The sequence below is a fragment of the Amphiura filiformis genome, chromosome 7, assembly GCF_039555335.1.
Source record: "Amphiura filiformis chromosome 7, Afil_fr2py, whole genome shotgun sequence".
NCBI lineage: Eukaryota > Metazoa > Echinodermata > Ophiuroidea > Amphilepidida > Amphiuridae > Amphiura > Amphiura filiformis.
The window spans coordinates 37,542,059-37,567,679 of record NC_092634.1 but is presented as its reverse complement, the minus strand read 5'-3'; the positions used below and the strand labels follow the sequence as shown (position 1 = coordinate 37,567,679).

The window sequence follows — 25,621 nt, the reverse complement described above, 5'->3', positions numbered from 1 at the left end:
GGTTCCAACCTTAAAAGGAGTACGAGCGTATTATACATACGAGTGTATTATACACCAATATCAAAGGGCTCGGATATTTAAGTTAAGGGATTTGACAAAAGTCTATCAGATGTTATTTAGGTAGATAACAACTGCCTGAAGTCATTTTTAAGGTGAACAATTAATGTCGTCACTTTTTATCGTGTAGGGCAAAACTGACACTTGACATATTTGAAGAAATTTAAAATACTTACAGACTGGACAGTTGTGTTAGATTAAGAAACGTTCCATTTCTAATGACAGTGAGGAAATTATCACTGAGGTCTCTGTAAAGGTGAATAGAATTTGAAATAACGGTCGATATTCAGCAGATTTATAGATAAATACATAAAACAAAGATTCAAGACGTTATTGGACATAAACACAAGAAATGGAGATCATTTCATTACCACTAAAGCATAGGTTTTGGACATTTTTATACACTAAGCCAAAAAAGAAACTTATTTTTGTCACAAGGTCATATCTTAAAATCCTGTGCATCAAAATGAACGAAAATTACACACAAGATTACTTCAATACTCTACTCTAAACACATGTCGGTAACCAAGCAGTTGTCTAACTGACACAACAGCAAAATGCACTGACATGGAACAGTTTTCTGGACCACATTCACAGCCCAATAAATAGCACAAGAAATCTGTGAGTAAGCGGAATAGTGTAGAACAAGATCTGATTCTTGAAAAAAGTTAGTGAAAAGCAGAAAACATCCCCGTTCCACACTATTCCACTTACTCTTTGGAAATTGTCATCTGTGTAAGGATCTTATACACCTTCTCACAGATTTCGTGTGGTGGGTGCCAATTATTGGGCTGTGAATGTTGTCCAGGAAGCTATTCAATGTCAGTGCATTAATCCTGCACAGGATTTTAAGATATGACCTTGTGAAGTTTCTTTTTGGCTTATTGTATTGTGATTTGGCGAGAGCCCCCTGAAATATTTTATACACGTACTTGCTAAAGTGACGTTATGTGTACAATGGTCCTAAATCAGTTATGTCGGCATTTCTAGCTTTATTCTCTAATCATTATCTCCATAGACTTTACACATAACCGAACACAATTTTGTAATAAAATGTGAACATAATGCTTATTGGCCTCTTCGAAGCATGTGGTACACACGCACAATATGAGGGCTGTGTTCGATCTGGGTAAAACCCGGCAAATTCAAAATACGTTACCCTCTTCGTGTAGCGTCATCTAATTGTGTCCGCCACCTCTAAAAGGGTAACTGAACGATTATGTATGCTTGTAAATTAATTAATTTTTATGGACATGTATTGAATGCAAAAAAAATCCACCTGTTGGACAAAGCTACACACAAAATGGTTGAGGGGCCAAGTTCACGAAGTAGGGGCAAGCAAGATGAACAACTTACAAATCTCCTAAACTAGCTTGGTTTGAAAATGATTTGTCTTCAATGGTCTCTATGACGTTTTCCTTCAGCGCCCTGTAATACAGAAGGGATAAACTGTTATATAGTTTTAAGTTTATGACATCCTAAAAACGCACTCATACCCAGCATAGGCGTAGATCGTGGGGGATGGGTGGAGGGTTAAATCACCCCAATATTTTGCCAGGGGATGGTCCATACAATCATTTGTACCATAAACTTATTTGGTCGCCAAAGGTCACAGCTGGATTCACTCTACTTCAAGAATATTTTTTCAACCCCTACCCCCAACCCCAAATGTCAAAAAGAAATCTACGCCACTGATACCCAGGGTTTCTCCATCAATTATTTCGTATCCCCCGGCGTATCCCTAGCTTGTGTTACCAGTCTCCTGCTTAAGGTGATGAAGGTCACTATTGTGACCAAAATGTGAGCTACGTCAGTCAATTGTATACTAAATTATGTTACTTTGTGATTTGGTCTGGTTATAGTAGCGTATGAAACATGTTAACCATAGGATCCTATATATACAACGTTGTGATTTCTAATGTCTCATTTGTTACGAAGACTTTAAGTGATTTTGCTACTTACAAGGTTATTAACTGCAGTGGCTCAAACATAACTCGTGTTATGGCCGTAAGTCTGTTGGAATTCAGTTGTCTAGAAAAATAAAAGCAGCACGGTGTTTTTATTATAAAAAGTATCATGAGAAAGAAGTTTACCTCATAGACGAAAGAGATAAACAGAGAAAGTACCACCAGTCAAAGTCCCCGTGTATTGTATGGTGTAAGTTCTCGCATATTCATGAGGGCCGATTGTTCGATCGTGTCGTGTCTAACAATCACGCCAGCGCTGCGTGCCTTCGCGTATACGTGATAGAGCGTTGCGTGCTTTCGCGATTACGCGATAGACCATGAAAATGCGCGGTAATTGCATAGCAGTCTCGCCTGTCGCATTTCACGGAACAATCGGCCCTCATTATCGGATGAGGCGGAGACTTTGACTGGTGGTACGCGCTCTGTAGTACTCTGTGGTTTACCTATTATTTTAAACTTACACTAAGCACAAATGCATCACGCATGCGTAAAAACCGGGAAAATTAAAACCCAGACCACTGAGAAATCTTTCTTAGATAAATCGCGATACTTACAAAAAGAAAATGTTCCGTGCTTTTTCGAAAGCACCTGGCTCGATGTATGAAATCCTGTTGTCTTTTAAGTACCTGTAAAAATGTACGTTCAAAATACGTCAAACGTTCAATAGACTATAGATTATAATAAACTTCGCTTGTTGCCAAAGGTGTAAACGCACAGATTTAAGCAAATCATCAGAAGAAGATTATGCAGATACAAATGGCCCCACAAACGGCTCCAGAAACGGCCGTAGCGCAATCATTCAAAAGGGTCAATTCTCTGCCGTTGATGGGGTGAACATACTAGTAGTCACGCCCTTCTTGTCCTCGCCTTAATTATTATATAATCACGTGATACTCATTTCTTGCTTTTGGTATTTTATATCGATGTTCACCCCATCAACGGTAGTAAAATACCAATTATAGGTATTGTCTTATTTGTCTACACAGCTATACGCAAAGAAATGTACAAGAGCGTGTAGTTTTCCTGCCATTCACAATATGTCAGTAGTCAACGGATCGAGACATATCTAAAGCATTTGACACAATAGACCATTAAAATCCTACTTCATAACCCAACAAACACAAAACCTCAATTGGTGCGTGAATTTGCTTATGAACTCAGTATTCCACTCACAGATATTTTAAATTCCTCCTACAAGGAGGGAATTGTGCCCACCCAATGGAAAAAAGCAATAATTGTGCCAGTTCAAAGACCAGCACCCCTAATGTTGAAAAACTTAGGCCTGTGTCTCTCACTTCAATTTTCTCCAAAATTGCTGAGGGTTTTATCTATAAATGGATTTTGGAAGACATTGAGAATTTTATTGACATCAAACAGTTTGGCAATGTTTCTGGAGTTTCTACCAGCCATTATTTAGTTAATCTCATGCATTTTCTCCACTAGGGTGCGGAAAAAAATCACAACGTTGGCACAGTGGTTCTGACAGATTTCTCAAAAGCGTTCGATCTCATCAATCACACCTTGTTAATTGAGAAAATGATCGAAGTTGGTGTGAGAAGAACCATTGTGCCATGGATTTGTGATTTTTTGCACAACAGGCAGCAGTGTGTGAAATTCAATGATTCTATTTCTGAGTATGTTACGGTCAAAGGGGGGTTCCTCAAGGCACAAAACTGGGTCCTATTGGATTCCAAATTGTTATTAATGATGCTGCCACAGATGCCAAATCACAATACTGGAAATACGTTGATGACATGACCTTTGGTGAGAACCGTCATCGTAATGTTAAAGGCTGTCTTCAAGATGATTTGAATGATTTTACTGAGTGGGCCAAAAACAATTGCCTTAAATTAAACCCATCCAAATGCCAGGCTCTTCTTGTTAATTTTGGTAGATCAGAGCCACTACACACAGATTTGAGAATTGGTAATGAGCCTCTTCCTTATGTTGACAAAGCGAAAGTGCTCGGTCTCTGGTTACAAAATGACCTTAAATGGGACGCCCAGGTTAATGATATGCTTACCAGAGCCAATAGGCGTCTGTTTATGCTTCGCACTTTAAAAAAATTTGGCTTCTCTCAAGATGAGCTCACCATTGTTCTTAAAAGTTACCTTAGACCAGTTCTCGAATATGCTGCTGTGGTTTGGCACTCAAGTATTACATCAAAACAATCTGCTGATATTGAAAGAAAACAAAACGGGCATGTAGGACAATACTTGGTTGGAACTATACATCTTATGATGATGCAATTACTTCGTGCAATCTTGATTTTTTAACTAACAGAAGAGAATTACTCTGTCATTCATTTGCTGAAGGGCTATCAACCAATGCTCGTACTAGTCATCTCATTCCCCCCACTAGGTTTGAAGCCCATGGTAGAAATCTCCGCAATTCAAGTGCAATATCAAAAATTCCTGTCAGAACATCCAGGTTTGCTAATAGTCCAGTACCATATTTTATTAATTTATTGAATCAGTAGTTATCCTTTTGCATTTGCCACTTTTAGTGCTTTTAAACAGTTTTGATGTATTACATGTATGCAGGTGTCATATTTATATAATTTATTATGATCTCTTTATTTGTATGTGTGAGTGGGAGCACGAGGGAGTACCAGGTGTTTTTGGAGTTTGTTTGAGCCCAGTGATATGTGTGGTGTGAATTAGGTATGTGAGTGTGTGTGCAGTATATATTGTGCAGGTGTGAGTGGCTGTTTTCTGTGGTGGTTGGGTGTTGTATGGGTTCAGAGATGAAGGGACCATGTGTGCTGGCATGCCGTTGTGTGTGCATCGGGATGCGTGCGCTCATGCACCCTTCACCTTGTGTGTACCCCTTTTCCACCCACACCGACTCCCGGAGCCGACTCACACCTGCATGCTGATGTTTTAATATGTGGCAATATCCATTTTTGCTTTATATGTGCAATATTTTTTCATCTTTTATCTTGCATTATTTGAATTTAAATTTGTTGTTTATATATTTTGTATTTGTAATTTAGTAATATTTTGATGTCTTTGAATTTTGTAAAAATTGCTCAATTTGGCCTTAGGGCCACGATGCTTTTTCTAATAAAATGAAATGAAATGAAAACGTTTTACAGAAAATGTTTAAACGTCGGGTTATATGAATGGTATAAAAATGTTTTAATAACATTCAGCTACATTTAGAAAACATTTGTGTCAGCTTTACGCAAAACATTCTAAAGAGAATGTTATTTACGTGTCGATCGACAACGTTTGACAAACGTGTTCATGACATATATAACACGACATATAAGTGTTATTAAATTATTAAGTGTTACATTATTCTGTTTGCTGGGAAGCTATAGCATACGGGATGTATAGGGAATAGTTTTTGTCCTAATGGTATAAGAGTTACATGGTAGGAAACATGTGCAAATCTGCAAAACAAGTCTGATCTTAAAAGTGTCCCACAAGGCTCAATATTATCTTTCACGTTGGTAACGAAAATATCTCGGCTATTTTGTTTGCTGATGGAAATTGTATGCTTAAGTCAAGTGATGTCATTGTAAATTAAAATATTGTTAATGAAAATAAGGACTTAGTGCGTACGAGCGCGCGCAAAGACGCACATAGGGAATGGTTTGATCTTTTCTAAATAGAGGTGATGGATCTTAAATCAAGTAAATCAACATAATCAAGTATACATCTTTTTAACGATTTAATTAATTACTCTCAACATTATGAACTCTCGCCCTCCATTTTGCCACAACTGTTTTTGTAAGACAAACACATGCCAAGAAAGAACGCAATATTATACAACTAGCAAACAGGCGGCAAATGCCTACTTAACATGCATGTTCTTCTTAGCGTATCCACGGCACCAGATTTTAATTTACAAAATGTGTTTCAGCCAGTGCTGCACACATTTTTCGGAATAATAGTAAACTGCTAAGTCGGCAGTTTGGCATGTTTGCTCCAGTTGAGGGCAACAAAGTATAGGTGTTCCATTGTTTGTGGTTCAGTTCCACAATCGCAGGTTACATATGCATTCTTTCTATAGTCCCATTTGCTGATGTTGACATAACATCTTCGTCAGTTAACATCTTCCAGACCTTTTGAGGCATTTCCATTCAACCCAACTTGCGTCTGCACCAGGTTGTAGTTCTTTGCCAACAGGAATATGCGAAGTTGGTGAGTGATATCGCCACTCTGTTACTGTTAGTGATTGTTGCAAGTCGAGTAACACTGTTGAGGAAGCTATCTCTGGTTTTCATAAGGCTGTCTGGAGGAACATGTCCAAACAGGGGATGCCTTATTTTTTACATCAGTGGCTTGGCGCTGGCGGTCTTTCACGCTTGCTACATTTCGTCTTACACCGGGTAACGCTATTATACCTGCTAGAGTGTATAGGTTCTCAGTTGATGTTGATCGACAACAAGCGACAACTAGCATTTAGGGATGGATCCATTTTGTTTGCATGAGGCGATCTATCCCATACAGGACATGCTCTGCTGGCTGTTGAGTAGCTTAGAGCCAAGGCCGTTGCTTTCAGAGTGTGAGGACTTGTACCCCAGCTGTTTCAGGTGAGCTTATTAAAGATGTTGTTTCTTCTGCTGACATAAATGTTGAACATGATCGTTTGTTTTTTTGTTTAAGGCAATCGGGAGACGCATGACACTGCGGATCTATGGGCTTCAGTGTAATACGACTGACTTAAATTTAATCTGTCATTTTTCTATAACACTTACAGATATCGAAGTGATGTTAATCCAACCAGGTGTGCCTTGGTGATTGATGTGAGCAGGTTATGCGCTAAATCCCTAAAATGATGCAATACAAAAATAGGAGATTTAAAGCTGTGAACTATCATCATAGACTGATTTTTAAAATGCATACACTACTGTCTTTCTTACAGAGCCTCTGATTGGTTAATTACATGATATAATCATTTGAGTAACCAATCAAGTTTTTAGATCTCTCAGCAATGTTAAGCACAATCCCCTTTAACCCAACTGATTATTCTTACCATATCTCTGATTGGTTCAATACATGATATAGCCCTCTTAACCAATCAAATAAGTTCTTAGAGGCCGATAATTTTTAGTGTCCATGAGGTTAATTTGTGTTTTTGTGGTGTGTTTTGCGTTTGTTGTATTTTCACACACCCACACACAATACACTAATATCAACAACAAGTTTGTACAACTTACAGTGTTTCCAGTTTATGAAGTTTAGAAAACAATCCAGTGGGAATTTCTCTTAACTCACAAGCCACCATGTGCCTACAAAAGAAAAAAATAAAACAAATTATATCTTAATTATAACACTTAGGTTATTGCTGAATAGCTACTCTGATAGTTATGCAACTGTGGCCTTAATTACGGTCATCTTTATAGCGTACAACTCATTTTGGTTGTGGGTTCGAACCCAATCAAGGCCAACGTGTTGTGCCCTTGGGCAAGGCAATTTATCTCGCTTGTCCACTGCACCTAGATGTAAAATTGGGAGCTGTTAAGGTATAGTCTTAGCGGCGCCGTTATTGTTGGCTGCCAAGTGGTGTGATATATTCTAGCCTAATAAATGTAAAGCGCTATTCAGTGAAAAACTAAAACAAAACAATAATCGTTATAACCCTTTACATTGTTACTTACAGCGTTTCTAAATTCTTGAGTTCGCTGAACGTTTTACTTTCGAGTACATACAGGCTGTTACGTGACAAATACCTGAAAAGAAGCATACAGCGTTGATAAATAACACTGAAAAGAATGAGGAAGGTATACCAACTTGATGTGGGGAAACTAGTAAAACACAACACGGTTTGCAGGGGGAGGGCAACAAACATAAACTGCAGGCACAGAAGTAGGTAAAGTTCGATAGCCAAAAATTACCAGTTCCAAGACCCATAGAAGTGTTAACCTACAAAACAGCAGGGATCAACAGGAATACAAAAGTGCACTGGAACAAGTGATGGCAATCACTATGCACATAGAGATATACAAACTGTACCAAACAAGGAACAACAAATGTAGGTACAGAAGTATGTTCAGCTCGATGGCCAAACTCCATAGCCCATAACAGTTTAAACCAAAGAGACAGAAAAAATAACCGAATAGTTGACAAATGTATTTATCATTATTTTATTCTATGTATGGTGAAGTTAAAACTCTGATCAGAAAATTAATACTGATGTCTTTAGGCACATATCGTTTTTGGTCCTATAGTGCTATTGGTGCCCGAAGGCATTTTTATCGTACCCTGAACATTTGTAAAGTACATTCGTTTTTTATTTAAATGAAAAACAATAACACTATGCAACTGTTAATTATTATGCTTGATACAATTTATTACATATCCAGGGAGTGATGTTAAGAGTCATCGGTACCTAACCGGGCACCGATAGTTCTATAGGACCAAATTGGATGTGGCGCCTAATAATTCCAATGTTTTGTCCACAATCTAATTTGCATAATTGCATAATTAATCAGGAAATTAACATTAATAAAAGGCCCATTAAAATAACACTCTTGCATTCAAGGAACTTCATCTGCGTTGGCACAAATCATGATTTTGATTTAAACTTTTGATCCAAACACAAAGAAATAATTTCTACCTCGGAATTTTCGGAATGGTAGGGCCTACTCCATCTGAGGTCTGAAACCACATTCACATCGAATCTCCGGGTCATTTTGTGGACTTGGATAAAGTCCGCATACTCGACAGAGACAGCAGGTGGTTCCAACGTGGAGTCAAAGAAGTAGTTCAAATAAAAGCCAACCAACCATCTCTCAACAAAGACGTGGCCGGTTCAAACTTTCAGGAGTCTACGAGTCTGTATCAGGTCAAAGGTCAAGAAGATCGCGACTTGATACAGTCACTCACTCGCTGATGAAAGATGGAGTACCATCTGAAAATTCTGAGGTATGAATTATTTATTTGTGTTTGGAGCAAAAGTATAAATCAAAAACAACATTCTTTCGTGTTATCGTAACATTTCATCAATGATAATTTGCAGACCTAATGATTAATGCAATCGTTTGGAGGACATTTTTGTTGTTACGACAATTGCATTCCCTCGTGGAAGATTTTGGAAATATTTTGGAAATATCTTCCACAGGGAGAGTATGAATTTCAAATAGAATTAGCAGATTAACCAACTCTATCGCATCAATTTAATTGTTACAGCATTTTTATAGTGTTACAGATAAGATACATTTATTATCGGTGTCTTACAATTGAATTAAAGATTCGAGGTCAGCAAAGAGTTGTGGCCGTAATTCCCGGATATTGTTGTCGTCCAAATCTCTGAATTAATAACAAAAATAAGAAAAATGTTAAGAAGAAACAAAATATCAGTGTTGTTGAAGAAACCTTTAAACAAGAGTCATGTGCATAATGCCCCCTATGACGTTACGCCACTGTGCACATTTCCCCCTAGCAATTGGTGGCTCTGGCAAGCCGTCGAACTCAGAAGCGTCGCCAGCCTCTTATTCTGAGGTGCACCGTCCCGGTGCAAAAACAAAACCGTCCCGTTCAGGTTCGATATAATTTTCTCGGTATTTTAGAGAGACAATAAACATTAATAAATTAAGTCTTGTCGCTGACTAGATCCAAAAAATTACTTCAAATGGAAAATGGCGAATGCAAAAGATTGCCGTTTTACACTATTTTGGCCAAATAACCAAGTTTAATGATGCAATATTGGTCCACTTTCTGCCCGGTAGATCTAGATGGTAAGCCGGCAAGGTGCCCTTCCGGGCCCAATTTTACCATAATAATTATTATCTACTAGTTATTGAAAAAAACATGACTTGACTGGAAGTCTACCAAAATATGTAATATGATCGTAATGTATTCTATGATACCAAAATAGCCAACGGAACATGTAGAACTTCGAATAGAACACTTACAAATGTGTTAAACTTATCAATCCTTGCAGGTCATCATCCTTTAGTGATCTGATGCCATTGTGTGATAAGTCCCTGTGGTTGAAGACAAGAAATACTTTTTACTTGAGTTACATGTCAGCATAATTGAGACAATCAATCTAACTGATGTAAAAATCAAGAATTAATGTAATCAATATTCAGTTCTTGATAAGAAAGAAAGAACAGTTTTAAACAAGCCCAAAGTGTTACAATTAAACAAGACAACAAATAAACACAAATCCCGACCGGCACACATCCCAACTTGAAAAAAAAGAAAGGAAATGTGCCGGCATCGGAATCGAATTCCATTACCATGTCGGCACATTACCTTGCTTTTTTTCAAGTTGGGTTGTGTGCCACTCGGGATTTGTATTTACTTATTTGTTGTCTTGTTTAATTGTAACACTTTAGGTTGGTAAACTGTTCTTTCTTTCTTATTAATTATATTCGGTTTCCTCTTGTAGCAAGCAATCGTTCCCATTGTGTTGATTTGTTATTGTGCAGTATGCGTAGCCCCATTACCTACTTAACATGTCTTGATACTTTTTCTTTGGACCTTATCACCGTCTACGTTTCTCAAAATGTTTACCAAGAAGAAGTAACGTAAATGTAATAACATATAGATATCAACTTACAAGTATTTTAAACTGGTTAAATTTCTTAAGACGCCGAACACCCTGTTCCCCAAGCCAGAGGCTTCCAGATGACTGTTAACGACAAACATACACACATGTTGATTAAATACAATATTATGTCCTTTGTTTTTCCCCTCAATTCACATCAATGTTATAAAAATGGAAAATGCAAGATAAAGAATATATTATGATATTACTAAGTTAAACCATAAGAACATGAAGATATGTGAATGCCGCAGCGTATAGCTTGTGGCACCCAATCTGAACAAGGTGGAAATTTAACTTACACTGCTATGTTAATCCATACAATGATTATTATTAATTTATGTGGCCGAAATAAAAATGAAAAGTATTTAATTATATGGAATCGATTTTCATTATTTAAATCAATGATTGTTTTGAAAAATAACACTTTGATGTTTGGTAAAAGTTCATTCTACAAATCATATACTTTGAAAACTTACTTGATTTATTGTTGTTAATGAGTTTGTACGTTTTACAAAAGTGTTGTTGTTACAGCAGTCTTTACAACTTAACTCAAGAACCACAGGACCTACAAAATATATATCTGTGATATTTGAATTCTTGTGCACGCTCGCTATGAAATGATCAATGCAATTTTTGCCAAAGCTCACCACCATTCGCAAGATGCTGTGAACTACCAAATCGCAACAGTTTATTAAAATAGTTGCTAATCTTAAACCAGTGAGCCAGAATCCGATCCAATCAGGCCAAAAAAGGCAATTGTGAAAACTAAGTTGAGTAATCCAACTGCTGATATCACAAACCTTCTTTTATATGCCGATAGGTTATTGTGTTTTGCTCCCTATGGGCTATTCCAGTTGAAATCCACACTACCCCTGTGGAAGATTTTGGAAATATCTTCCACAGGGGAGTATGTTTTTGGACAAATGTAATTGGACAGAGTTAATTATTTTAAAACCCATACTCCCTCTGTATTATGACTTTACCTATATCCCACAACTGAAGTAAGTATTTGAAATGGAAGTTACCCAATTGTGTATTATATTCAAAATTGATACTCTCTCTGAGCTGTGGCAGACTTAAGCTAAATCTTCCACATGGGGAGTGTTGATTTTAAATGGAATAGCCCAATGGACCGTTATCTCAATTTCACAAATGCCTCATTTGGCCCAGGGAGAGATTTGGTCATTTTGGATCAGTGCGCCGCCGTACCGTACCAAATATTTTTTTTTTATTAAATATTTATATAATATTGAATGGCTTTGAGTGTGATACAAGAATATATTGCATGAGATAGAAAAATATCGCACGAGTCGAAGACGAGTGCAATATTTTTCTATCGAGTGCAATATATTCTCGTATCACACGAAAATAAGCCATTCAATATTATTATTATTATTTATATCAGGCTTTTGCTATGCGGTAAAATGAATTTAAGCTTACCTAGCCACCGGGTTTAACCAATGTGTATTGTAATGTAAGCTTACCTTTTGACCTTCTTGTTTTCTGCTCTTTACTCTCCAAAGACAATTTCGGAATAATTATATATAGGTTTATTTGTAAGCCTAGATGTGGATTATATTTCCTATAAGGTTATCATCATCCAGAATTGTCGTGAATTAAGTTTGTAATTTTACTTGTTTATACTGTAAGAAATCTCCTGTGAGCCGTTACGTTGTCTGCATTGTTGTGCTGTTGTATCATGACGAGTGTTGGTGCTGTCACCATAGTAACGCGCGACGCGTACGTGTATACGCGTACAATATTTAAAAAAATATTGTAAAGCATCCGGGTATTTTGCAAATATTGTACAATATACAGTTTTATTGTATCGCTCAAAAGCCTGATATAAATAATAATTTAACATATCTCAGAAACGAGAAAACCAAATTGAATGAAACAACAAATGCTGAAAAGCGAAATGTCTTAGCTGTAGCAATAGTCAATACTCATTGCAACAAACTAAAACAGAAAATTCCTTGGCACGAGGAGTCCTATTCACTGCAAAAAATCGGGTGTAAAAAGTAACACCGGTTGGAGTCAATAGAGGACCGCACCATGCAGGGTTTTATTTTATTGTTAACACTTTTGGGTGTTATTTCACTCTTGGTGTCATTTGTGACACCTGGAAGGTATAGCAATAACATCACAAATGTTAAAAACAACACCCATAGGCGCGGTACTCTATTGACTCCAACCGGTGTTAGCATTTATATAGTTCATTTTATAGGAACATACCAGTACTTTTGAATAACTATAGGTTCTATAGCGAATATTATCATCGATATTTTAATATTTATTAATAAAATAATGTTAATGTACTGCTAACATTTTCAAATCCTTAATCTATACAATAAGTTTCATAAACATCCAATATCATGACTATTGAAATAGATTACTACACCAGTATCGTATACCATAAACGGCGTTACTTACAGTGTCTCGAGTTGTTTCAATGGCTCAAAAGCATCAACGTCAATGATCTGTATATTGTTTCGTCTTAAATCTCTGCAAAGAAGAAGAAGTTTAATATTTCTGTATATAAAAAAGTATCAAAACTTCATAACCATTACCCTCTGCAGATCCCAATCGCTAATCCAGATCTCAATCTGATTTATCTTGCTCTATTGCTTTATCATTTCATGAAGCATGAGCCAGGAAAAGCATGACGAATTGTTCATAAAATAGTTTATCACAATGGCAATTTCTGGCAGAAGAAAATAAGTTATGTAATGTACATTTGAATTACCTTACGATAAGTACATTCCCAAAATGACTTGGCGCGACTAAATACCCCAATTACGATTAGGACTTTATATTATGAAGAGCTTTGCTGCAAAAGCCCTAATATCTACTTTTTGACTTTGTGAGAAAAACGGCTTTTTTAATTGTGCAAGTATTACTTGTTGGAATTGATTAAATTTGGGTTTGGATAAAGTATTGATGAATAGAAACTAAACGAATATTTATTTTATTGTTTCTTTTATATCGCGCTCTTCGTGGATGTAAGGGCTTTTGCAACAAAATAAATTTACCCCTTTTCTAGAAACCACCTTTGCAATCAAATTTGAGCCCATTTGTTTGGACTACTTTATGTAACTTTCAAAATCAAAAAGAAAAAATTAAATATCTCATTTAATTTTTTCATTATGAATTTTTCATTAAATCCGGCTAAATGACATTTTTGAGCATTTCCGAGGCTACAGCTGTTCTTAATTACAATGATTCTGTCAAAAACACAGTGACCCCCGAAACAGTTCCTTTTGGTTTTAATAGTTCAAGAAAATTCAAGGCTACGATTATACATAAAAAAACCAAAGATTTCCCAAAGAAGGAAATATACGATATCTCCGGAAGGGAAGGTCGAACAACCACCAAAATATTTTTTTTACCCACATGTCATGCCAACAATTCAATTTCAGCCGGAGGTGGATTTAAGGGCCTTTGCTCTTCATGAGTAGCGAATAATGTATTTGTGCGAGAGCGGAATTTGAAGCTTGATTTTTTTCGAGTGTGACAATACTTACAGTTCACGTAACTGGGTCAAGTTAGACAAGTAATGCCGTCGTATAGTAGTGATTTGATTGGTCGACAAATCCCTGTAATATAGTATTTAAAAAAAAATTAGCTTATGCTAAAACAAAGTTATACAAATTATTAAAATATTCCAGCCATTCCTTTGACATTGTAGCCAGTGGCGTAGCCAGGGGAGAAGGGACTACATGTACCCCTACAGATATTTGGTCGGGGATAAATTGATTAAAAATGGGACAAAAAATGACAAATGGGGACGAACATTTAGCATTGCCCCCACACCCACCCACACTCCCACCCCACCCACACCCACCCCCACACACTAAAACCCTGGCTACTCTACTGATTGCAGCGTCCGATATTATATGGCACATCAATAAGTTTGAGTTATTAAATGTTGCTGTTTTATTAAACAGTTCATATGGAAAGGTTTGCCTACAAAACGATTATCTTATAAATACGTCTATGCACAGTTTCCACCTCAATACATCTGAGCACACAATTTCGTCCAAGAGCTTCAAGCAAGCAGTGAATTGTTTCTACACAGTCTTTGTTTACACTGCACAGTTGAGTGCATAACATCATTAGAGCTGTGTGTGCTTCTAGCTAGTGACAAGTGGAAAATAGGCATCTGTGGTTGGTTTTTCCAAACCTCAAGTGTTCCCTAGCCCTTCATCCAATCAGAATTTTTTTATATCGAACGAAAGCTAACACGTCCTCCTAAAAACTCTTCTTTTCATTACGTCAACAGATAACGCAATTCAATGTTTATAGCAAGGTGAATGTTGTAAATCTGTTGAAAACGACCTACCCAAGCACAATTTTTGACCAAAATGTAAGTTTTTAAAGTCAAAAACTCAAGTGATCCTTACAACATTTTCCAGATCTTATATCATTCAATGAAAGAGCACACGTATATTGTCCATATACTAGCTTCATTTCAACGAGCAATGACCAATTCTCTTTAAATTGCAAATTTTGTGCGAAAAGTTACTATATAGTTTCGCCTACGGTCCTACGGCTATAAATTCAATGAACAATGACTTTGCTTCAAGAGTGTATACAAATTCATATGCTACAATCATCTGGACTTTGTTTTCATTATGTAAAAACATGAAGTGTTACTTACAATTTAATAGTGATGTCAGGAAATGTGACGGGAAAGTGGGAAATAAATCTGTCAGAGCAATCCATGGTGGCTTCGTTGATAGACAATGCTGTACATGCACCGATAGTGTCATTTGTGGAACAGAGTTGTGTGCAATTACACACATCTGAGAATGTGCCTGTTGCTGTGTGAAGAATGAAAACAATTATTATGATAATATACGGTATATATTAAATTATATTCATGCACAGGTCAGCGTTTGGTGACACATCCTGACTGTATAGATAAGCCTACTTGTTTGTTTTAATGATTTAATCCCATATAGGAGAGGGTTACGGCTCACTCTATAGTCTATGCATGTCTAACCCCCATGCCCGGTCTACGCCAAGCTGGTACATATTGTGTATATAATCACATCATAAATATTTATGATGTCACTAACATGCACAATTAATACAAATGGGCCTAGCATCGAACCTTGGGGTACTGCATGTAAATTAACCAGTATTATTGCTGTCTTGCTGTGAGATGTCAAGAGCGAATATCAAAGACTTGACATTTTATTGATAAGTGTGTGATACAAAATTCAAATAAAAGACAGTAATACATTATGGATGCGCGCGTGAAGACAGTGACGTCAACTGCCGCGCGTAGCCACTGACGTCAAAAAAAAAAAAAAATCTGGGTGAAAAATGGTACAGACATAAAATGAAGAGCTTAGTTGCAAAAGCCATTACATCCACCTTTTGAGAATAACTGCTTTTTTATTTATGCAATTATTACTTTTTCGATTTGATTCAGTGGTTTTGAATACACTGTTGATGAATAGAAACTAATAATTATAATAGGTTTGGTACAATTTTTAAGCCTTCCTATTTATTTAAATATCCATTTTATATCGCGCCTTTTTGTGGATGTAAGGCCTTTTGCAGCTAAATAAATTTACCCCTTTTCTAGAAACCACCTTTGCAATAAAATTTGAGTCCATTTTTCACTACGTTATGTATATAACTTGACTAATGCTTTCAAAATCAAGAAGAAAAATAGAAATATCTCATTTACTCTTTTTAATTCAGATTTTTAATTAAATTCAGCAAAATGCCATTTTTTGAGTATTTCCGAAGCCAAAAACACATCCTTTTGGTTTTAATAGTTAAAGAACATTCAAGGCTACTATTATGCATCAAAATATTAAAACTATTATATATTCATTTTAAGTTCAGATTTCCGGAAATTCCCTAAGATTTCCCAAACAGAAAATATACGATATCTCCGGAAGGGAAGGTGGTATGAAGGTCAAACAACCACCAAAATTTGCAATTTTACCACACTATAATGTCATGTCAATAACTCAATTTCGGCCAGAGGTGGATGTAGGGTAGGGTGGGCCAAAAAACACCTTTTTTCTCGGATCGACTTGGAACTCTCGGAGAATTTTACTAGGGTACATAGTAGTATTGTGCTGAAATATCAGTAATATCGGAGCATGTTTCGCCCAGGCAGTAGATTTTCACAAAATCCTTACTTTTTTGCTATTTCTTACTGTATACCTCTATATAGAGAAATCAGTAGAAACAATCTTGGAAAAGTAGGCATTCAGATGCCATCCTAACCAATATTAAACACTTTGGGTAGTTTGTTTGGACCCTCTAGAACATCACCAAATAGCAAGCCGTCTCCAATTGGTTACCATTATTTTTGCGAAAGACACGCATGTAAGTCAAATATTAATTATATTTGAGTTGCTATATTAAGGGGTAGGGTAGCATTATGGAGAATTTCCCCAGTTCTACTCAGTCAAATTTCCCAAATGCGGTATTGTTGCATAGATATGAACTGCAGCATTGTCAAAAATAAATGCTATATGATTTTCGGTTATCCATGTTTTGACCAGAGGTCAAAAGGTCACACAGCCTTGAAAATTACTACAAATCAGGCGTCAGATGACCCTTTAACCCCTGGTCATGTCAGAGCTGCTCTAAATTCATATCGCATGTATTGTTTGTACTTTTGCAGTTCATATCTACCCAACAAGACCAAGATTGTGAAATTTGACTCAGTAGAACTGGGGAAATGCTCCATAATGATACCCCTACCCCTTAATTTAGCAACTCAAATATCATCAATATTTAACTAAATACAGGTCTATAGCAAAACATAATGGTAACCAATTGGAGACTGCTTGCTATTTGGTGATGTTCTGGAGGGTCTAAACAAACTACCCAAATTGTTTAATATTGGCTATGATGTCATCTCAATGCTTACTTTTCCCAGGTTGTTTCTACTGATTTTTCTTTATAGAGTTATACAGTAAGAAATGGCAAATAAGTAGGGATTTTGGTAAAATCTACTGCCTGGGCGAAACATGCTCTGATCTTACTGATATTTTAGCACAATACTACTATGTACCCCAGTAAAATTCTCCGAGAGTTCCAAGTCGATCCGAGAAAAAAGGTATATTTTGGCCCACCCTAATGTAGGGGCTTTTGCAACAGAGCTCTTCAAATATATTATAACTTACGACATGGTACTCCTTCTTGGTCCTCTTCGATGTCGTCGTCAAATTTTTCGCCAAAAAATATATCAAACCTAAAGTCCAATTCTTCATTTTCTGTAGGTGAAATCGTAGACAAGCAATTTTAACATAAAAGCAACAAGCTCCTTTTTACAAATAAATATTTTAACTATGTACTTAAAATTCTTTTAAAACGTTGTGCTGATTTGTACAGAACAAAGTTCAACGCCTCAAATCATAGTATAATCTCTCATAACTCGTTGATATGAAGTAGATTGATTAAGGCGGCTGTCAATAGTCTCAGAACTACATTAATGCAATTTTACTATCAATTCATAGTTTCTGAAAAATCTCGTAACTCCATCTTTTTAGGAAAATAACTTTTTGTATTCATTTTGTTTTTTCTTCCTCCTTAAAATTTCTTCTTCTTCTACTTCTTTTTTTGACCCGCTTTTTGGAGTTTTGACAGAACAATGACATATGATATATAATAAAAGGCAGCATTAAAAACACTAGTTTGCGTATGAAGTCCTGTCAAGCAGACCAAAAAATGCAGCACTGCGCAGCAACCAATCACACCGCGCATTTGCCCTTACGTCAGACGCAAACTAGTCTTTTTAATTCGGTCTTCAATTATACAACTTACTGCATTCAATTTCCCATTCGTCCGATCCATTGTCACAGTTTTCTTCTTTATCGTCATCACATAGTTGATAATCGTGAATACATTGCGTAGAATTCAAACACTGCACCATGCCTTCGTCACACTCACCACGGACATATATACTGTTAGTGATGCTTGTATTCGACGAGATTCCTGGAAGAAAATAATAAATTTAGGAAGTGATTGTAATTGGATAAAAAAAGGTGTAGTTGGTTATGATCATCAGTCCCAGAACACCACCAAATATGCACCCTGCTCCCATGAAATGAGCGTTAAGTGGCAAGTTGATAGTTTCGAGACCACTGAGCTCCCCTGGCTGCTGAATTGATGTTCTTTGTTTGACGCGCACCTGTACGTGCCAGAAGTATGTCTTTGTGATTGGGGTATTCTGTATGCCAGTTGTATGTCCTTTGTCTCATAAAGGACATACTACTGGCTTGTATGTGTACATCAAACAAAGAACACCAACTCAGCAACTATGAGGTATCAAAACTACTAATTTTAGACTTGTGGGAGCAGGTAACATACGGGAAAGTAAGACACCGGGAGTTAGACGTTTGACCTTGGCTGTAGCCCTACATCATGTAGCGATCTAATGGAAAACTGGTTACACACCAAGAAAGAAATGCGGGGGATAATTTTCGCACAAGTTCATCTCAAATTCATGTGATCCATAAGGTCAATTTCAAGGTCAAAGTAAAGTTGAAAGGTCTTCATCCTTCACATTGCTCAGCAAATAATGAGAAAGTTTGAATACTTAAATGTAATTACCTTTAAAGACACCAATACCAACAAATTTGTCCCACCCAGATTGTGGGAATATTGCCATTTAAAAATTTTCGGTCAGGGCCATTTTGGACAAAAGCGCCTAGCCGATGTGGCTAAAACATGAATTTGCCGCTTTTGCAGCCTGAATTACCACATACGTCAAACCCGGGGATGTGGGGTTCTTCGTAAACATTTGTACGGGGATGTGCCTCGCATACTTTCGGATGCTGATTTTTTCTAAGCTTTATCTTCTTTTTGCTGTTTTGCAATCCATCAGTATACCAATATTTCACAAAAAAGACTAAAAGCACCCAAATGTGCCACATTTCCGCATTGATATCCACTAAAAACCCACCATACCGAAATCGCTGAAAAGGTATCCCAATCTGTGCCACATCCCCGTATGCCTTAACCATGGAGACATCCCCCCACACCAAATTAGAGCTAAAGCAATGCAATAAGAAAAAAAATGTCGATTCAAAAGGAAAACGGAAGTATATAAAATAATCACAACTTTCAAACATGACTTGTCTTAAATACCTGGCTTAAATCTCATTTAATTCTGTCTATTACACTCCTGAGGCAATTTTAAATTACTACGAGGAATAATACTATATAGAATCTTTCATAAAGTGATTAAAATATGCCCATTTATTATGAACGTGACTTGTTGTGGAAAAATCTAATGATTATCTTCTGGTCAATTATAACCCTAAAACCATAAACTACCAAAGGTAAGAAAAGAACAAATTCTGTGTTATTTTCCCCATTCGATGCTCAGACTATTTAGCAAAAGATGTTTTGCTTGCGGGTATTTGATACGTGTCACCTGACAAACAAAAAGAACTTCTGTCCGCCCACCTTCGTTTTACCATGACTCAACGCGAGTAAATAAGATTGATGTCGACATAAGAAATTAGGATTTTACTTGTATTAAGGAATCGGATAGCGACGTTTTCACGTATTTTTGTGGGACATGAGAGCTCATCAGACATATCGAGTTGCATTCTGAATACGAGGAATGTCCTTCTGATATCAAATAATTTAGATTTTTTGAAATTCGCGATATAATACACATTTTATGGTAAATGTCCAAATGCAAGTTAACACCAAAACAATGTAGGTCTTTTGGGGGAAATGTATAACTTCAATATAAAGGTCACAATTTTCAATTGGTGGTCGGCTTTTCATCCCAGCTTGTGATGTGCCCTCAGTAATTTAATTTGATGATTTATCTTTGTTTACAAAGTTACATGAGTGATGACATTTTGGGGGAATTCCCCTCTCAAATTGAGCAAAACAAGTTGAATCATATCTAATTTGGAATATTTGGAAACCCCCTGAGGTTGTAAAGGGAAAGTGATGTAATGGAATTCCCCTAAGGAAGTGATGTAATGAGAAAGGTTAATGTTATAAGTAAGACTTGGGAATTTCCCAGATTGAGCATAGTGTGAAGGCAGTAAATGGCCCATAATAGAATGGGTTTTTCCCAGGCTTGATATATAAGAAAATGTAAACACAATTATTGTCACAGTTGAGTGTTGATCCGGGCTAGCTAGCTAATATGCTTACAGTCCAATTCCTTCAAAGAAAGAAAATTGCAAACCAGAAATATTTTATGTAGTCAAAGTGCTACTATTTGCCAGTGTTGTCGGAGAAGATCTAGAATACGTCCAAGAACGCACTTCTTCCAAGAAAGGAATATATATTCTTCTGTCGACTTGCTGAAGTCTGGTGTTTTGATTCAACGCAACTGTCAAAATAAGTGGGGACAACTGCATCGCAGTCCTGCTTCCTGAAGATATTGTGTGAAAGGTGGAAATAGCACCAAGTTTGGAGAAAGCAGTGCAAGGAGTTTAGTATAGGAGAACTGCGCAAGGAGTTATTAACGTGTTTGGAGAACACCATTTTCGTATTAGGATTTTATACGCAAGGATTTATCAATGCAAGTGTACAAAGGACTTCGCCCAGTGATTTTCGCAGGACAAGTGAATAAGGATATAATTACATCAGTCGTCCAGAACATTGCAAGAACTTTATGATCACCAAGAAGAAGAATGCTGGCTAAGTACTAAATAGATAAAGAGTGATTATATTTGATTATTGTGTATGTGCATTGTTGTCATATATTGTACCAATAGTAACGTGCTTTCAATTAAAGACTTATGTTTTGTTAGCTTAATCAAACAGTGTATTTGTGTTGTGCATTCGTGTGAGTTCGGGTAAAAGGTGATTTTGGCCTTGAGCCAAGTACGACTCGTAACAAAATACATACACTTTAAGTACACATCATTAGATTTATAAATCTACAGTCAGAGGACTGTTAAATACCAAAAATAGCAAAAATATCAGAAAATATCAAATTTTAATAATTTGCCATACAATTTCTATTATATCGCAAATTTCAAAAAATCAAAATAATTTGATATCAGAAGGACATTCCTCGTATTCGGAATTCAATTCAATAGGTATGGTGTGCTCTCAGGTCCTTCAAAATACTGTGCAAACGTTGATATCCAATTCCTTAATGTTCATACCATATTAAAGGAAGGGAACTATTGTACCTCAATTACATAGCAATCTAATATAGCTATGCCTTTAAAGTTGTGATGCGTCAAATGATATATTCTTATCCTACGGAAGGGTGGGGGTGATACCAACTCCAACCCCTATGGTTAGTATAATACACCCAAATGCCTTAAGCTAATCGTAAATAAATCCTTTCCACTCATTTTAGTGAATACAAATGTTATATCAACATAACACCCTGAAGCCAACCATAGATTTTTTTTGAATAATTTATAACATTATTCTAAGGAATATATTGACTGTTGGTATTTAATTCGCATTTACCGACATTGGTCTTATTTGGTCGCTCTATCCGTCAGGTTTATTTTTTCAAGGAAAGACGTGGGATAAATGATATATTGCACTTCTGCATGCGGAAATGCAAGCGGATGTGTGCAGTACCGCTGCACAGAAAAAGGTCGAAATATAGTCTAGACTCTGTAAAAACTATATATAAAAAGCTCACAAATAACAAAATCAGGAGTGACAAACAAAAATTAAAACTAAAACATTCGCATACATGAATGACAAATTAATGGTCCGAGGGATGCATAGCATGTTCTTCACGTAGAACAAATTAGAAAAACACCTGCCCACTGAAACTAGGATCCAGAAACACTTGATTTTTTAAAGAGGAACATAAAGTAATAACAAATTAAATATGCATTGACGTTTTTTGTTTGATGAACAAGATGTCCTTAACGTTAACATTTGCTTTAGGGCTTTCAGTACCTATTTAACAACTAATGATAAGCACAGCGACTAGGATACTAAATATTTACTCATACTTGAAGCAAGCAAGTTAAATGTCACAATTTAAAACTTAAACAACATAAAGCATAATTTCATTAACACTTAATATTCAATATCAACATTTAAATTTATGTATTCCCAGACCTCATGAATTAATTCAAGTAGTCTCAAATGTCATTTAGATCTTCTATACGATTTTGACATATTAGGTTAAGCCTTTTAGTAGCTAGGATTGAGTTGCTTCAACTCGATTACCCACATTGATAGTTCTATATGATGGTCAGCAATGTGTAAGCAAGCAAAGATACCGTGCACGAATGCAAGAATAAAATGGGTTTTTTTCGTACGCTAAATACGTAAAGGTTATTTTGCTTCATCGTATGGAAGTTAAACGGGTTTAAAAGGAAAAGAAAAAGACGTACACTAGTATTAAAATAATCAAAAATATCAATTCTCGCTATTCGCAATAAGGGCGCCGCCAGCGGTTTGCGATGTAATCGTGATGTATCATGGGAAAAGGTCGACATCCAAGTCCGCGCAATACGAATATTACCATGCTATTACATAGGAACACGTGACAATATTTTTTAGTTTGTTAAAATAAAGGTGTTACACGCGAATCGATACTCAATAATACTTAATAATGTGATTTGAAATGTGCACAATAAATTTGTTCTCTATCGATTTGCGTGTAATACCGTTATATTGACAAACTAAAAATATTGTCACGTGTTCCTATGTAATAGCATGGTAATATTCGTATTGCGCGGACTTGATGTCGACCATTTCCATGATACATCACGATTTTCCCATGATACATCACGATTACATCGCAAACTGCTGGCGGCGCCCTTATTGCGAATAGCGAGAATTGATTAAGTTCAAAACTAGATGTTGTTTCTAATTTGCGCTTTACGGTAACGAAGGGGAGTTCATGTACATGGCTCTTTCAAAGACTTATCATGCATTTTCATGTTATATATGCCAAGTCCGTCAAAAAAAGTTAGGGTAAGAAATTCAGACCAAGTAAATTTTTAGGATGGCGTCCAAAATGGCCGCCAAATAGTGGTGTCCTTTAAAATACACTAAAGCCACCCATAAATGATTTAATGATACAAAAATATCAATGGAATGAATGTTTCTAATTAACAGAAATAAATATGTGCACATTTTGTTTCTTTTGCATCTTACCAATTCAAGATGGCCTCCAAAATGGCCGCCAGAATAGGCTTTTCCAATAGAATCACATACACCAATAGATCACTAACATATCTGAAATAAATTATTTATTTTAGCTTCCAAGTTTTTTCTGAATGTCTTGGCATAAGTCTTTGAAAGAGTCATGTACACGAACTCCCCCTCGAGAGCCTAGAGTACACGGTATAATAAGTAACACATATTGCGTATAGTTCTTTCCTAAATTTGTAACGAACGTTTTTGCACATTTCATAGTATGGTTCGCAAGCAATAGAAGATGTCATCAGTCACAAAATAATATACACTAAGCCAAAAAAGAAACTTATAATTTTTCACAAGGTCATATCTTAAAATCCTGTCTATCAAAATGAACCAAAATTACACACAGGATTGCCTCAATACTCTACTCTAAACACATGTCACTAACTATGCAGTTGTCCAACTGACACAACAGCAAAATGCACTGACATGCAACACCTTCCTGGACCACATTCACAGCGCAACAGATTTCTTTGGCTGGGTTCCAATTATTCGCCTGTAAATGTGATCCCGGAAGCTGTTCCGTGTCAGTGTATTTTACTGTTGTGACAGTTGGACAACTGTTTGGTTACTGACATGTGTTTAGAATAGAGTATTGAAGTAATCCTGTGTGTAATTTTTGTTCATGTAGAGGCGAAAAATTGGAACCCAGCCAAAGAAATCTGTTGCGCTGTGAATGTGGTCCAGGAAGGTGTTGCATGTCAGTGTATTTTGCTGTTGTGTCAGTTGGACAACTGTTTGGTTACTGACCAGTGTTTAGAGTAGAGTATTGAAGTAATCCTGTGTGCAATTTTTGTTCATTTTTATGGAGAGGATTTTAAGATATGACCTTGTGAAAAATTATAAGTTTCTTTTTGGCTTAGTGTATAATAAAACTTCAATAACTTTCTGGAGACATCACAGTCTCAGTATTTTTAAAATGGAAATTATAATCTTTGATTTCCTATTGGACAGTTCAGGTGGAATTTTTGAATGACCTTCGTATTTTGATAATGATACTGTACGTGTATATGTATCCTTCCTTTGAACTTGTGTTGGCATATCAACTTACCCGGAAATGAATCGAGTTGTATTGTTTAGCCTATAATAAGAAATAAAGTACTGATCCACCTCGCTGGGAAGTGATTGAACTTGATATTTATACTGATAATTCATGCGACACGTGTAATGTGCTGCCTTGTAGTGTGTATAGATTGTCATTGCTAACACTAATGGAAATTTAAAATGAGAATTCTTTAAAAAGCGATGAGAATTGGATGAAACTTTAAACCCTGTGGGACAAATCGGGGCATGCTACACTAATTATCGTGTTAATCTAGCTCGTGACAGGTTGTTCACACGTTAATTAGTATTTTCTCATTCGCTTGGATGAGAAACCATGCCCACAGGGTTGAAAGTTTCATAGAAATGAGAAAATTTGCAATTTTATAGTTTTGTCAAATTCTCATCTCTTTTAAAAAAATTCTCATTATGAAGTTCTACTAATGGACATGCACAATTTCTCTCACAAATCAGTAACCTCTTCTAATAAATTATAGAGGCCCTGCATATGACGTATCATCCCGTAAATATGGTGGACTACTCAAATGCATTCAACAAAAGCATGATTGTAATCTACCGTGACAGTTCGTCTCACACACATAACCCTGCACTACGATCAAATAGGTTGATGACAACATTTGATTGAATGGACTGCACTCCGCCATAACTACGGTGAAGGACACCGGTTCAAATCCTTCGTTTGGAACCAATCGATAAAAGAATGCAGGGCCTCTGTTGCTTATCTTTATGTGACATGCGTCCACGAAATTAGGGTAAAGTCACACGTTGAATGCTGAATTGATATTCTTTGTTTGACGCGCACCCGTACGTAACAGAAACTGTCTTTGTGATTGGGGCATTCTGTATGCCAGTTGAATGTCCTTTGTGAATGGGGCACAACATGC

At 36.4% G+C, this 25,621-nt stretch overlaps 1 protein-coding gene across 1 annotated transcript in view; it reads right to left on the bottom strand.

Moving 5' to 3' along the window:
• Window positions 1-25,621, bottom strand: part of LOC140156492 (uncharacterized) — a 130,933-nt gene that overhangs the window by 10,041 nt on the left and 95,271 nt on the right. Inside the window, exons 2-16 of the mRNA XM_072179435.1 lie at window positions 18,333-18,503; window positions 17,693-17,782; window positions 15,193-15,355; window positions 14,057-14,128; window positions 12,966-13,037; window positions 10,545-10,616; window positions 9,892-9,963; window positions 9,215-9,286; window positions 7,636-7,707; window positions 7,195-7,266; window positions 6,733-6,804; window positions 2,579-2,650; window positions 2,020-2,088; window positions 1,414-1,485; window positions 234-305 (exon numbers count right to left, since the gene is read on the bottom strand). Coding sequence (XP_072035536.1) covers window positions 234-305; window positions 1,414-1,485; window positions 2,020-2,088; window positions 2,579-2,650; window positions 6,733-6,804; window positions 7,195-7,266; window positions 7,636-7,707; window positions 9,215-9,286; window positions 9,892-9,963; window positions 10,545-10,616; window positions 12,966-13,037; window positions 14,057-14,128; window positions 15,193-15,355; window positions 17,693-17,782; window positions 18,333-18,503 — 1,285 coding nt within the window. The remainder of the gene's footprint in view (window positions 1-233; window positions 306-1,413; window positions 1,486-2,019; window positions 2,089-2,578; window positions 2,651-6,732; window positions 6,805-7,194; window positions 7,267-7,635; window positions 7,708-9,214; window positions 9,287-9,891; window positions 9,964-10,544; window positions 10,617-12,965; window positions 13,038-14,056; window positions 14,129-15,192; window positions 15,356-17,692; window positions 17,783-18,332; window positions 18,504-25,621) is intronic.